The 16,191-nt window shown below is 37.7% G+C and overlaps 1 protein-coding gene across 1 annotated transcript in view; it reads left to right on the top strand.

Moving 5' to 3' along the window:
- LOC306869655 (protein Niban 2-like) overlaps positions 1–15,720 on the top strand; it is a 28,500-nt gene extending 12,780 nt beyond the window's left edge. Inside the window, exons 6-14 of the mRNA XM_079416505.1 lie at positions 9,042–9,157; positions 10,128–10,232; positions 10,416–10,578; positions 11,165–11,352; positions 11,456–11,611; positions 12,405–12,518; positions 12,612–12,719; positions 12,806–12,917; positions 13,421–15,720. Coding sequence (XP_079272631.1) covers positions 9,042–9,157; positions 10,128–10,232; positions 10,416–10,578; positions 11,165–11,352; positions 11,456–11,611; positions 12,405–12,518; positions 12,612–12,719; positions 12,806–12,917; positions 13,421–14,295 — 1,937 coding nt within the window. The 3' untranslated portion in view covers positions 14,296–15,720. The remainder of the gene's footprint in view (positions 1–9,041; positions 9,158–10,127; positions 10,233–10,415; positions 10,579–11,164; positions 11,353–11,455; positions 11,612–12,404; positions 12,519–12,611; positions 12,720–12,805; positions 12,918–13,420) is intronic.
- The last annotated feature ends 471 nt before the right edge of the window (positions 15,721–16,191 follow it).

Raw genomic sequence — 16,191 nt, 5'->3', positions numbered from 1 at the left:
TTTTGCTGCTCAAGGCTGTAAAAAGAGTCAGATGAGATCATAGGGAAAGCTGGAGATTTATTCTCTGTGTGTTAGCTCTGACTGTTTATTCTGTAGAGCTTCTGTAACTTTATATAATTAGCAGAAATGATAGTATTTCACTATAAATGTCACTTTCTGTGTTTTGTATATGCCCATTAAATAAAATGTGATTTAAGCAGACATTTATTTGTTGCATAATTCCAGGCTGGACATGTATGTTTTGCGCAAAAACCTTGGTTGTATTTCTTGACCATATGCTTGGATTTAAGTTTACAAATCTTAGTCGGGTTATTTGCTCATGTAAAAATGGTTACACCATGCCTAGGGCTATCAGAAAGTTCATTGTTACTGTGAGAGTTTCTCTTTCACAGTGATGTCATTGTTAGATTACGTGATATGCTGTTTGTCAGGCCACTCAAAAAAAGAGTATACTTGTCTATTGAAGTGTGTGTTAAGATTGTCCCAACTTATTATGGTTTTGTCACCTGCTTGGTGTGCCCTTTATATGGTTTTGCTTGATCGTATACGCTGTTGAAAAATATCCTGTTAAACTTATGGTTAAAAAAATTGCAGCTATGATTATTAGAAATAAACAAGAAGAAAAAAACGCTGTGCCAATATTTTAGCATTGGTGCCTGTATATTTTACAACTTGTAGCCAAATAGCCATACATTTATTTAATTGATAAAATGTTAATATACCGAGCTACTTGAACTTTTTACCTTAAAATGTACTGATAACCACCACCATAATAATACAAGTGGTCAGGGGCGCCTGCAGGATTTCTTCCAAGGGTACACTTTTTTTTTTTTTTTTTTGGGAGGACCAAATGATCAGTGAGAGCAGAACGAATGTCACACGTTTTAAACTCAACAAAATGGTAAAATACAGCTCACAGTTGAAAACAACAGAACAAAACAGTGTTGGATGAAGTGGATTGGAGCCCTGCACAGGCCTCAAATATATAGGCCCTAGCCCGGCCTGGTCCGACAGCTTATCAGAATTCTCGGCCCGAGTCCGACTGTTCGGAGCCCGTCTTTTTTTCCCCTTCTCCAAAAACAGCTTATACTACCGTTTCAGCTATTAAAATAGTTTGTTTGGAGCACGTGAGCTTAATAGGTAGGTTTACCCTATAGAACTCAAACAACCAGCATGACTATTATATATTACACAGTATTATATTACAGACAAGTTAGACCTAATGTCTAAGGTATAAAGAATGTTTTCATATTCCAAACAATAATCTCGATCGGTCTATTAGTTCACAAAAATACACTTAACTATATATATATATAAAAAAAAAACCTAAATACACCTAGCAAGTGTGTTTTTTTTTTTTTTTTTTTTATTTTATTTTTTTTTTTTTTATTATAAAGGAACAACCAAGCGGCCAGCGGCAGACAGTAAGTTGATCGTAGCCTATGTTTGATCAATTTAGCTTTCTCAAATCATCACGACTTGCCTCAAATAAAGTCATTTGGAACTGTAAAGTGTCTACTTTTATTTGTGTGCAATATTGCTTTTATAAAATAAATAGAAAACGGAGGATGCACTTTCTGCCGCCTCGGTCTTGAACAGGAGCGCTCCACAATGATGGACCGAAACTCAGCGAATTGCCTCAACGACATGATAGATAGATAGATAGATAGATAGATTAGAGCTTTTAAATTAATTTTTAAAATTACGTAAATCATAATAAGGCACATCCAATGAGGAGATGACGAGTCATTTTCATCACCATAATTGATGGATGTCTAAAATATAAAAATAAGGAAAAGCCTAAAACAGACCCGATTATAATTTGCTTTTTTTTTTTTTTTTTTTTTTATTCTGCAAAATTAAAAAATAAAACAAATTATAATTGCATATGCTATATGTAAAATTTTGTCCTATAATTGTATAGCTGCTTATATTTTCAGATTTTTATGTTGCTCTGTTCTGAATACCTTAAAATTTAAAGGATTTGCTGCAACACAGTTTTGTCTGATAGGCTAGGCCTATGTGAATTATTTATTAGCCTATTCATTTTTTTTAATCCATGCAGCAAATGCTTTAAACGGCTTTAAAAATTGCGTTCCAGATGCTTTTAAAGAACCTTTCACTGTAAATTTTACGGGTGGCTTGAATGTAAAACATTTTCATGAATTCGTTTGTATTCCCATTTGTAAAATAGCCTAATTGTTGTAGGCTAATAGCACGATTTTCTGTTTCTATTTGGCGTAGCCTATTTATATGCAGAAATTGACTTTGGCATCCAAAAGACTGATAAATTCATAATTAATGGCATGGGTGGGTCAGTCGACAGTAATATGGGACACACATAGCTATGGCTACTAACTGCTGAAATGTTTGCTGTTAGACGCATATCCAGTCATTTGTGCGGAGAGTTGAAGCTCATCATATGAGTTTACATTGGCCACCATCATGGTAACACATGACACTAAAATAATGAAAAAACATTTTCTAAACAGAAAATGTAACTCAACACGCTGTAATGTATATTACTAATAACAAAAATAAGAAGAAACTAAATTGTTTAGGCTATATAAAATATAATCATGTGTTGTCACACAGGAACTTCTGGGAATGTTATCTCTGGGAATGTTTTCATTGTAAATTAGATGGTAATTCATAGTTTTTACTTCCACAAAAGATAAATTAAACCGTAGTTTACAGTAAAAGTACATATAATGTGATTGTTAAACCACCATGGAGTTTTTCCATTTGGAATTGACTAACTTTTCTTTGCAGTGTAGGTTGGTTTTCAAATGAAGCGGTGTTGAAGGGGTCCCACTATGGTCTTCCTATGGTATAGCCTACTCAGTGGACGTGGGAGAGAGAAGTCTGGTTTTGACACTAATTGATGTTATAGAAATTAATTCTTGATTTTACTTTGTAGTTGCTGGCTGTGAAGTTCTCTGTCTCATGGACGTCTTATGATGGCTTCCACGGCTGCTAGAGCTGTTTTCTCTCCGCTGTAGTCCAGATTCCAGAGTGGTCACAGCTGGGGCTGTCAACCCATAATTCAGTTTGGATGGGAGGCTGCCGAGAGGGAATGCACACTTGCGGCGAGGGCAATAATGTCCCCTGGGGTATTAAGGCGGCCATCTGAAAGCGTGTGTGTGTGTGTGTGTGTGTGTATGTGTAATCCCGGCTGCGTGTAGTATGCTCTGAATGCAAGCACATCTGCAGAGCCTTTTTCCCAAATAAGGAATGGTTTAGTTCTGGTTAAGTTCTTTGCTATTTATTAGTCTAAGATGTTCCCTGACATTTAAAGTATGTTAGACTGTTGTTTTCTATTCTCTCTGTTTAATAAGAAGGTTAGCTGTTAGTGGAGACACTGTGATTCTAGAGAGGTGACCGTGACCATTTTGACATTACAAAGAATCCAGTTTTTTCTCTCTCTCTCTCTGTTTGTCACAGACAGTAGTAGGAGTGGATTGGTGAAGCATGCAGTAAACCGTAGTGCTTAATTTCTGGAATTGATCTAAACTCTGTGCTCAGTTCAGTATCTGTATTGATTTGCTTTTAACAGCAGAACAAACACTCTTTGTAGTGTTATGTAACTTTGGTCTGATTCATAGGTTGAAAAGATGTTTCTGTGAGTATGTACCTGGTCACCATGGCAGTTTAAGGCAAGCCCTGCAGAAGGAGTGTAGGTTTAAGTAATTCGCAATGGGCTGTTATTCATAATTTGACCGCTGATGGGATTGCCCTTCCCTTTTACCTGTCAAAATCACACGTTCATTATGTAAGTACTGTAATTATGTTAAGTACTGTCCTGGTATTGAGTCATGATTTTGTGAGCTTGTGAATGGCAGTGTTTCCTGCAACACTGAGCATTGCTGCTGTTAAATGTACTTCGCCACACCAAAAATCTTATTGTTGTGTATGAGTTTGCAGTTCGAATTTAATGTGACAAGGTGATGACAAGAAGTCATGTCTTTTTATTGAGCTGTCTGATTCACAACTAATATTAAGTTTGCGCCAGTTCTTTTTACTAAATCAGAAACATAAAACTGTGGTCTGATTCATGGACAAATTAATTAAAACTCATTAGTTACTGGTTCAATCTGACAAATAAAGTTATTAATTTCGGTGATTTCTGTCACAAAATAAAGCAGATTTTAAGTATTTGAAGCCTAAATCAGTACTGATTAAGCACATGACACCATGATGTAAAATATATATTTATTTATTTATTTAAAAATAAATTACGTTTTAATAGACATTGCATGTATAATATAATATAATATGGTTAAAAACGTATTGGTTATAAACTAAATTATTTCCTAGTCAAACCAGGATACTTTTAAATGTTTTACCTGACCATCAATATAATATTTAAATGTAGTTAAGTAGACCAATGTCTATTTATTTATTTGATATTATATAACTCTAACAGTTTTTTAATTTTTTATTTCTTGGGCACTGTGAATTTATTTGTCACAACATCTGCTGAGAATTAAAGCATCTAAACTGAAAACATGAGCTAGGCACGTGACTTTGAAATGGTTGTGGGTGAGCATTGTGTCAGAACTGTGTTGGTTCAAATTGCACTTCTCCATAAAGAGCTAAATGTGATGTGTAATATATTAAATTGCTCATCTGTGTCCTTAAATGTGCCTTTTTACGGTCTATGGTCGGGACATTAGGAACATGCAGTGATCCAATAGGATGGTGTTATTCTGTGACTGGATGCCCAGAGGAATAAACGCGCATGAACAGAGTTAGATTAGCTGGATCCTGACAAGTCACAGCATGTTTTTGGAAGTGCATCATTTACATGTATAGCGTTTAAAACCACTTAATTATAAGGCTGTTGGAGAAACTCATGCATTTCTACTGTACAATACTAGATGTTGCTGTAAGTATCCTGGCTTGTTGAGTTCTGCGGGCTCGTGCTGTCATGAGCAATCTGTTTGTACTGGTGGCCCAGTAAAGTCTGGAATGCAATGGCAATTTATTTAACCATGCTGTCCGTTTTGTTCGTCTGATCTTTCCTGTGGGCGAGAGAGGCTTTAAAAGGAAAAGTTCACACAAAAATGAAAATTTGCTGAAATTTACTCCATGTAGAGGAGTTTTTTTTTTTATTTTTTTTTTTTTTTTTTATTTTTTTTTTAGATAGAGAAATGTAGCATTACATCTCTTCATTGGATTCCCTGGACTTCTGCAGTGAATGGGTGCCGTCATAATGAGAGCTGATTAAAACGCAACTAATCCACATGATTAAGTCTATCAGTTAATGTCTTATGGAGTGAAAAAAATACTAAATATAAAAAATGTAAAAAGCAAATACATTAAGATGTTTTTAAAGGGGTCCTAACACACAGTTTCACCCAATCTCATGTTAATCTTGAGTACCTATAGAGTAGTACTGCATCCTTCATACCTCCAAAAAGTCTTTTAGTTTTATCATATTAATAAAAGAAAGATACAGCTTTACGATTCTCTCCGGAAAAAGCTGAGCTCCTGGAGGCGTGCTGTGTGGGAGGAGCTAGTGACGAGCACTTGCGCTGATCGCGAACATTTGATCCCGCTTCACTTACCGTCTGCAGTTCTGAATCATGACCGGGATCTTATATAGCTGGGACTGCACCATCTTTCAGTATCAAACATGTGCAAATCCAGTGTCGAACTGGGCCTTATTTATAAAACGTTAGTCAACAAAACACTTGAGAAACTCCGTTGCTGCTCCGGAAAAACACACTGCATCCACTGTTCATGTAACGCTGGGTTCTTTTGGGAAGCTGAACAAGGTTATCTTTCCCTCACAACCAAAAACACACTTCTTAAGAGACATTCTTCCCGAGCGAGTCCCATGCAGTGCTGCCGGATGAAGCGCATTGATGGGCACGCTCTCTCTCTCTCGCTCTGGTCGATGCGTGCATGGGCCTGTTCTTCCGGGAGAAATGCCCATATAAGGAGTTCCACCGTCATTTACGTCAGCAAGAACCACGATCGAAAAAAAACCTCCGAAACTTGTACGAACCCGGAAGTGAGATTTGTCACAGAAATACGGTTATACGTCCAAATTGTTTTTTGAAACTTTGTCCATGCTTAGCATGAGAATCCAACTTTAACAGTGTAAACAACTCTGAATGCATGAAACAGCATTGTACCCCCCCTTTAACTTCAAACTAGGGATGCACGATATTGGATTTTTGCCGATATCCGATGTCTATTTTTAACCTAATTTTGCCCGATACCGATATATTTCCTTTTGTTTGGAAACGACACCAAGCCTCTCCTGTGCATAAATTATAAGCAAAATATTTTTTAATTTTGGTTAGTTTTTAACAAGAACTTATTTAATAGAATTAAATAATAGATAATGAAGGTTTTTTGACAGTACATTAAAGTAGAGGTCTGCATTCCCGCGGTTGACCAGATTTCGTGCGACGCGGGATTAAATTCACAAAAGACACAATTCGTTTAACATTTTGCTGTCAATAAAAGACTCTTGACAAGACGAATAAAATAACAAATACAATTTTGTGCAGACTACACTTATTTGTTAGCCTATCTCTTTTAGTAGAGGAAATTTAAATGTGTGATTCTGGAAACAAGATTTAAATTTAGCGGGAACGATCGGGTCAGAAAGAAAATTATTCAAAGCGGACAGCGGGTAAACCGTGAATATATCGTTGGAGCGGTTATATAACCTCACGGGAGCGGGACTTAAATACCAGTCCCGGACAGACCTCTACCCGGGGGAGGCTGCGCTTCTGCTATTACGGTTTATACATCAAATGCGTTATTCTGTATGTGCTTTTACAGATTAAGTGCAGCAATCTAAATCAGTGAATCTAATCCTCAATCAGACAAAACTTTGCTTCAAGAACGAGCCACACTGCTGACATGATCTAATCACTAGCATACCCTGAGCATATGTGAGTTAACCCATTTCTCTTATCGGCAAGACATATCGGCATAATTTTTAATATCGTTCTTGAAGCAATATTTACATTTAAAGCCATTATCGGCCGATTCCGATATCAGTCCGATAATATCGTGCATCCCTACTTCAAATATTTGCTTCAGACTAAAAATGCTTTCTCTTGTGAAAACGTTGTCTCGTTACAGATCAAGCACTTTTTTAGCACTTTTTTTTACAAGCAAAATCAGTTCTAAACAAACATGTTGGTGGCTTTGGATATGAGAGCACAACAGGGGAGGGACTTTTTTACTGGAGGAAGTGTTATGGATTATGGATTTTGGCCAGAAGTGACCGTTTAAAGTCAAAATGCCTTGATGGATTTGTTTCTTACAAACATGCAGCTTTTCACTTTTCTAGATGTTAATTGATAGACTGAAGTCTTGTGGATAGTTGTGATGTTTTTATTAGCTGTTTGGACTCTCATTTTGATGGCACCCATTACAGAGACCACACTAGATGTTGCTACAGAGAAAATATAGATGAGTTAGTGATATAATGCTACATTTCTCCAAATAATTTACATCTTGGATTGCCTGAGGTTGGATACATTTTCAGCAAAAAATAAATCTTATTTTAATGTCTAAAAAGGAACAAAACAAACCTTAATTAATTCTGTTATTTATGGTCATGAATTGGCCTACACAGAGCTGCTAGACTGCGTCCCAAGTCCCACAGAGATTTATAATGTATATGGTGCATGTCAGCCATAGAAGGTTTTATTAGGCAACTGAACCGGTTTACAGGCATGTTAATGAATTAAGTCCAGGTGGTTTAAAACCTCTCCAGTGTCCAGACACAAAGTTGCTCTTTGAAAGCCTATTGAATGTCATTGTAAAGTCCTTAGATTGACAACCTGACAAAAGCTACACAAATATGTGGAAATAGTCAGAATAATTTGAATTCCTGTACAATGAGTATTTATGCACCGTTACATTATGACTGAAAGGGATAAAAATGTGAAGCCTCAAAGCTTGAAATTAGCCTAGTGGTGTTCAACCTAAGTCTCATGTTGTGCAAGGTATTTATCCGCTCATTGGTGTCATAGGTTTATTAAGGCATGGCGTGTAAAGAGGATTTTATTTTTTTTCTTCATCAAAGATCCTCATTTTTCTCTCATTGTACTTTGATCATCTGGTGTTTTGGACTGACTTAAGATCAGTTGTTTTTACGGTGACTGCGCCAGAATGAGCCACCCGTTACGCTTCTCTTGTTTTTGCATAACACTTCTGAGGTTATCCCCAGATGTTCATAAATGTTTTTTTTTCTTTGTGCCAGAATAAGTGACCCATAACGTTCTCGCATTTTTTTTTTTTTTGTTTTTTTTTTTTTTTTTTACTCTCCAGTTTTTCCTATGCGTTCATGAATATGCTTGCATTTATTTCATTATTTTACTTTACTTTATAACACTCTCTAGTTCTCTCTGCACGTGTTCATAAACATGCTTGCCCATGTGTGCATGCACTCACAAAAGCGTCAAGCTGTGCTGATGTGGAGTGCTGGACTTCCTGTCTGTTCTCCTCCAGCCCCCCACACCCAGCCTGCTTGAACTTCCTCTCTTTGTAAGGGTTCAGGCACTCTTGTGTACAGGAGGCTTTTACAATATGTGTGTCATCATAATTGACACATAGATATGAAGCAGATTGTCAGAGCACCGAACTCGAGATTGTGTTCGATTCACACATCAGATACATCATTTCTCTAAGATTCGTCAGTATACTGTGGTAACTATGGCATTGTTTAGGGAAATACCTTGGTAACCGATGACGCAGTGCTTCCTGTTTACCACGGTCACCAAAGCAGATTGAATTCTGTTTGTGGTTTGATGGAAAAATCTGATAGTGAGATGTGCCTGTGGGTGTGTATATATAAAGATGACCCCTGTTTAATTTTGTCACTTGGTCTTTTCGCTTCTCTAAATCAAGAGGAACTGTGCCATGTTATGATGTCATTAGAAATTAATACCTAATGGTGTTTAATTCTTGATTATTTGTTAAAAATAAAAAGGTTTTGTTGCTTGCATGTGTTGTTGCATGTGCATATGATGATGATGATAATGATAAAGTCCTGTTCTCTTGCTCAGGACTGCCTGAGGAATGTAAAGTTCAGACCCCCGCGTTCACAGATGCAGTGCGACTCTATCGACAGGCCCATGGTCACTATGGAACCTGGGACCTGATGTGTGGGATGCCTCCACAGGTAAAACACATACATCTATGCATCCTGGGAAGCTCTTGTTAGATTATTTTTTTGTTGGGTTCTTAAGCACTTTTGAGGTTTTCCAAATAAAAGTTATGCTTTTAGAAGATATTTATTATTAAAATCTAAATATATAAAACGCGCACACACCATTTTATTTCTTTATGGGTTTTTCCTTCACAAATAAATGCAGATTTTTATGTTAAGCAATGCTCAAGCAATTCAGTTTATAGAAATCTCCTGTGATATTTGATTGCATCTCTAGTGAGTCGGTGACCCTACATAAGATAAATCTCCAGCAAATATTATTTTGTTTTGTTTAAAGGCACTGTGTAGGAAGGTGAAAGGAAATCACACATTAATTGTTTGGGTTATAATAGAATACAGATGAAGGTCAGAGCTAAATTGATTCGCAGGAAATGACCCGTTTCAAATGGTGTGTCTGTAGAAAAGTTTTTGTGTGGTGTCCGAGAAAGAGAGGGTGGTATTTCTGGTAGCGCGAGGCTCTACTTCATAAAATATTGCTCAGTCACTGCAAATAGAATATGTACATTATACTGGATTACCATTCATACAATAGTGGAATCTGACCTTGATATACAGTGAAATATTTTGTCATTGTGAATTGAAACTGTAACAATTTAATCTTTTATACTATAGTTACACTGTGGATAATTAACCAGATTTATCAGATAATCTGATAAAGAATTCTCTAGGAAGAATAAAGTAAAAAAATGTAGCATGTCAGTGTTTAACCTGCGATCCTCCTGCGAGTATCACAGTAGTATTATTTTCCTTCTTAGCTGAGTTCTTTAATGCCATTGTTTTCTGTCTGGAACGAGTGAAACAAATACAAAGAGAGACATCATGTGAAAAGTCGTAGGAGTGTGTCCTGTTGATTTTTAATAAAGGCACATGTGAAAGTGGTGTTTATCATCACAGACATTCAATTTTATGATTGTCTTCCCAGATCCTTGCCAATCTTGTCATGGAGACCCTCCTCCCTGAGATGAGAGACCTCATTACCCCCAAACTGAAGGGCAAGATGCATGAGAGACAGAGGAATTGGATGTTGGTACGTCACAAGTCTTTGATTTACAAGCGTGGAACCTGCAAGTTTTTTTTCTTTTAATATTTTATTTTACAACAGAGTATAATATGTGGTTCAGAGCTTTACTATAAAGCTGTGGCTGTAGCCCAAAAGCATTTCTGAAAAAACCTGGATGTATTACAGTGACTTCTGTTTCATTTTGGCTAGATATCAGATGCAGTGTACGGACTGGTTCAGAGCCAGACTCAGGCGCAGTATGAAGCAGTAGTACAGAGCTGTGATGCAGGTCGCCCCCCACTGGAAACCACCATCCGCACTGACATGGACCAGATCATCACTTCCAAAGAACATGTGACCAGCAAAATAAGAGGTAACTATAACTGGCAATTTGTTCCTTCATATAAACGTGACACGGGTGTCAAGTAGCTTACCTGGAATTAAAACTGCCAAACATTTTTTGAGGAAACCTGACACTGGATCAGGTTTCTGGTGATCCACTTTCAAGATTATGTACTAGGAATTATGAAAGAAGGCAGATGACAGATGTCACATTTTGACATCTTACCTTAAGTGATATTGATGAATGACACAACATATTATGGCAAAGGTTTAACCCTTTAAGAGCACAATGTCTTAAATTTGTTGTGCACATGCAATGACAGCAGTTTTGTTTTAAACATAATATAACATTTATTCTATATTTAATAGGTTTTATGCTGTACTTCAATCACACTATAATGTTGTGATCCCTAAAATCACTTAAAGCCATTTACTACTTTAATCTGTTTGTATTTTTGTTTGTTTCTTTTTAAGTAGTTTTAAATGTATAGTATTTATAATACTATATCATCCATAACATGAAAATAAATATTGACTTATTGACACAATTTTAATATCAGTGCATCCCTATCATTTTGTCATTATACAACTGAATGAATTTTTTTGTTTGTCTGTAGCACTTGTGCTGCCCAAGGCAGAGAAGCTTCTGAAGGTGAGTATCCAGCCGTACATCGGCTCAATCCTGGAAGCGCTGATGGAGCCCACCAGCAGAGGCTTCTTTGAGGTGCGAGACTTGTTCTTCAGAGAACTGGTAGACATGAGCAAGAACCTCCTCAATGACAGCAACAAGGAAAAACTTGGAGAGGTAACAAAGTCCCCCTCATGACATCTGGTTACACTTTCATTGCTAATAGGCTGCTTGAGCCATGACTTTGATAGACTTAATCTCTTCTGCCTTTGGGGTCCAGCACATGGAGAAGATCTCCATGCTATCCTTCCATCCTGTGAAGATGCAGAGCTCCTATGAGAAGATGGAGACTCTGAGTTTAGAGGGACTTCAGCAGCGCTTTGACGTTTCCAGTCCCTCCGTGTTTGTCCAAAGAGCCCAAATCCTAATGCGAGAGGTCAGTCACCTTTGAACCGAGAACAGCAGCAAACTCTGAAGAATATTTATTTTAAACAAAAACCACTAGTACTGGCAAGTACTCTAAAACAGTACAAATATGTACCACACTTCTGAGCTATTTTTATTTAGTTTATGTGATCAAGATGGTTCGTTAAACTGCAGCTGGTTTGAAGTATACAAATGTCTCTGTTAACAGGGTATTGTACTTTTGTGGGCAAAACAAGCGGTTTGTGTTCGTCTATGTGCCACTTAGGGTTTGGTTTGTGGTTTTGGTGTGTATGAAACTATATGTCCTGAGGAGGTATGTGCTGTTGAGGTAGAGATGTTTAACCTAATTTTGGTCACTAAATTACATAGCTACATTTTTATAGACTAGCATATGACTGCTGATTGTGAGCCCGAGAAAGAAAGGTGGGTCTTTTATATAAAGTGCTAATCATGCTTTAGCACTGTATATAAAAGACATTTTTACAACAGAAACTTTCAAAGCACAGGGAGTGGAGAAACAAGACTGAACTTGCATCTTGAATGATCAAAATAATGTTGCTCCTACCTTCCCACCCTTTTTGTGTGGTGAAATATGCCCCCTTGTGGCAAGAATGATTAAAAATGTGGATACAGTCTATTGTCTATTTAATTTCCATGAATCCTGTCACACTTGGCTAAAGGCTAAAAAAAAACACACACAGATTGGCAATGACGTTTGGAAACTAGCGTTGACTCCTCCAGACTGAAAATTGAGGCAAAATTTATTCTTGCCTTAAGGATATATATTCATCTGTTTCATGCAGCAAATGGATGATGCAGTGTACACATTTGAGCAGCTCTTGCACCAAAGTTTGGAGGGCCAGGAACAGGAGGATCTCTGTAAAACAATCCAGCGCTGCCAGGATCGTGTCATCAAGGTGAAACAGAACGTCCATCTGCCCTATCAGATCTTTTTGAACCAGTAGATTTAATATTTATAAAACGTGTATTGTTTTTCAAACTTTGTCCAGAAATTTGACTACGACAGCAGCACAGTTCGTAAGAAGTTCTTCAGAGAGGCTCTTCTGCAGATTTTCATCCCTTACATGCTGAAACAGCTCTCCCCATCATGCTCTGCTGTAAGTCTTGGCTCTGGTATAGCAATAATGCATTATCCAATCTGAAACCACTCTGAAAATATTTAGTTATTATATTGTTTTTGCAGGAACTCCCTCATTTCCAGGAGCTCATTTTTGAGGATTTCTCTCGTTTCATTCTGGTGGAAAACATATTTGAGGAGGTGGTGCTGCACACAGTAATGAAAGATATAATGATGGGTAAGACCTTTTTACAAACCAAGAAGATTAAAACATTTAAAGTTGTGATTTATTGGAAGTAGCGATCAAATGTTTTCTTGTGTATTGTGATGTACATCCAAGTACAACAGATTATTGCAAAAGAAAATGTTGGGCGGTACTTGGTTCCATATATTGGTCTGAATAGGAGCTTGTGGTTGATTTAGCTGGAAATATTAGTTATAATATAATAGTTATTCTAAACATTCTTAAAAGGCCTTTTACTTAAAGTATGAGTTATCAAAATACACAAGGCATGTGGTAGATTGTGTACAACAGGTTTTTCCGCAATATTTTGATGTAGATCATTTAGAGGCCTTATGAATTTGGACTAAACGATTGGAAAAGTCAGGCATATGTCACCACCTTGTAATGATTAAACAAAACTTGCATGGGTGAATCGTTCACAGTAAGATCTCGCAAGCTTTTACAAAATATCTTCCTACTAACATTGTGCCCTTATCAACTTTCCTTCTGTGTTCCAGCTGTGAAGGAAGCAGCTGTCCAGAGGAGACACAACCTGTACCGAGACAGCATCGTTTTGACCAACAGCGACCCTAATCTTCACCTGCTGGGGGAGAACCCTCCCATCGACTGGGCTGAGGAATATGGAGGAGGTCTGGAGGAGGTGGATGGAGAGCACGCAGGAGATCCGGAGGTTCAAAAACGGCGCAGGATGAAGCAGGTGGTCTCCATGATCCAAATAGAAGGCAATGCCTCTGTGCTGCCCAATGAATCATGCCTGGAAGTGCCCTCTGTAGACAATATTCCAGAAGAGGAGACTGCGGTCCGTTCAGACACCTCATTATCCCAAAAGTCAGAGACGCAAGTGCCCAATGGAACCAAAGAGGATGTGAACAAAAATGCGGTTGATGACAAACCACCAACAAACAGAAGTATATTAAAAGAGGAAGAAAGCACAACAGAAAGGTCACTGCAGGGCACAGAGAGCAAGTCAGCCATAGACTGTGCCATACAGGAAATCGAGAAAGCAGTACAGGAAGAGGAACATGAAGTCACACGGAAAACTGCAGAGTCGACATCAAAAGAGGAAACTGCAGCCGAGGAGGTAAAACCCACCTCAAATTGTGAAGAAGGGGCACGACTAAACCCAGCAGACACAAACAAAGATACAACTTCAAGCACAGAGGAGAAGCCTTCGGATTCGCTGTTAAGGGAAGTGGAAGCAGTGACACTATCAGACCAGCAGGAAAATCACATTACAGCGAGCACTCAAGACTCCCACATGGAGAATCCCATCGCTCCATCACAGCACGACGACAACGGATTCCAGTCGCCCATTAATGAAGCAGCAGAGGAGGAGCATCAAGCGGGAGAGGAGGAATGCAATGACTCTTAAACAGGAGAGGACACTGGGAAGGGAGAAAGTGCACATATGGATCACCAGTGAAATATCTCATGAACTGTTTATTTACTGTGTTTATGCCTGTAAACAGTGGGTAATGCATCACCCACTGCTCTAAAACGACTTTTGACTGAGTGACGGGGGCTTTTTGGTGGCGTTTTTGCCCATGAAACACTTTTGTCTCACTACTCTGACTGAATAGACATTGTTGTCTATATCTTTTTGCATGCACACTGTCGCATTTTTTATTTTTTTTGCACTTAAAAAAACAACGTCACTTTTAGTTGGAGCTGGGCTCGAATACACATCCTAGGTCAAAATGTCTTCACCTTTCTGTTCACGATATTCACCTTTATTAGAGATCTCCGTTCCTAATTTAGTGTCATTTCATTTGTGCGTTGTGCAGAATAACAGACTGCAGAAGAATGATGTCTTTGCATTGGAAACCAGACACATTTTGCCTCGTGATTGTATGTGGTGCCTTATTTAAAAATGCATGTTGTATCTGATGCTTGTTGCTAATGATACAGTACTGCCTTGCCAGAATTCACACTAAAGAGACTGAATTTTTAACATCAACTTTTTAATAGAGGTTTGTTTTATGCATCAGTGAGGTGGTGAATCAAAGCATCTTTTTTGACATCAGGACGTCTGTTGAGTTGCACAGGAGACATTTAGCTAGTGAACCTAATACTTGCTGGAATGCCAAACAAGCTGCATCTAGTGAAAGCTTGTTTAAGACTGGAGTGTTGCTTGCATTGCTTCAGCTGGTGGAGTAAGCATTATTTTCTTAAACACTGCCGTCATTTGTTGTGATTTACGGAATTGACTGCATAGATTTTTCGTTAACCAAGTCAAACAAGTGTAACTGACTGGAAGCCATTTTCATATGGTGCTTTTTCCCTCCTTTTTCATAGTTCAACATTTGGTAATTGCATTATGATAGCAGTATCGTCTGGGTTGCACATGCACGGTGTAGTTTTAGTTCATGCAGAGGATACTGCTCTATCATTTGTGGGTCCTAGTAGAAATAAGTGTCATGTTATGATGCTTCGATTTAAGTGCAGGTGGCTTTTGTAAAGGGGAATCCAGCAGATGAGAGCCATTCAATTGGTATTCGTATTAATACAGCGCCACTGTTCAAATTTAACTTACAAACAAATTAGTGATGTGTAAAATGTTATCAATAGGGTCTGACTCATGTATCGGACCACAACAGCTTCCTAATTTCTTCTACTCTGACTTTTTAAAGTAGTTTTAACAATGACTTCAACTTTTAATTAACGTAATTGGATATTTTTATTTATTAGTTACAGCACTTGGTACTATACATTATCATTACCTTTTTAATTGTATCCTGCCCAAATCCTTTTGTGTTAGTGTGTTATGTTTTGGAACAATAAATCTATATCACTGAAAGACTGCATATTTTTGCCTTTTAAGCTGATGTTTTCTGAATAGTATTTGATGCAGCTCAGATGTGGCTTGGTGTATCTGCCGCACCAGCAGGCGGCAGTGCAAACGTTTGTCACGCTTTGTTCGGTCACCACCAGATTTTGATTTTGATTCACATCAGTGAGTCGAATCTTTTGAATTCGTTCACCGTGAAGAGGTCGTGGTCGTTATGGGTTCAAAAATGCTCCATCGTTGCCCGTACTTTGTATAATGCTATCTGTGCGCGCCTTAACAGTAAGCTTTTGAAGGCAGGAAAGCAATCACCTACAAAAGAGAGAAATATAAGTGAACGAAAATAATCATCACGAGAACTATTCGTTCTATTTATTTCTACAAATTCGTTCTCGAAAGAAACTCTTATGTTTATTAATTTAAAAAGTGTATTTTGTATGGAAACCTGCAAGTTGTGTAATTTATAATTTGAGAAATTATTAT

Source organism: Barbus barbus (assembly GCF_936440315.1).
Source record: "Barbus barbus genome assembly, chromosome: 5".
Lineage (NCBI taxonomy): Eukaryota > Metazoa > Chordata > Actinopteri > Cypriniformes > Cyprinidae > Barbus > Barbus barbus.
Note: the sequence above shows the minus strand (reverse complement) of the source record. Positions and strands in the feature narration are given on the sequence as shown.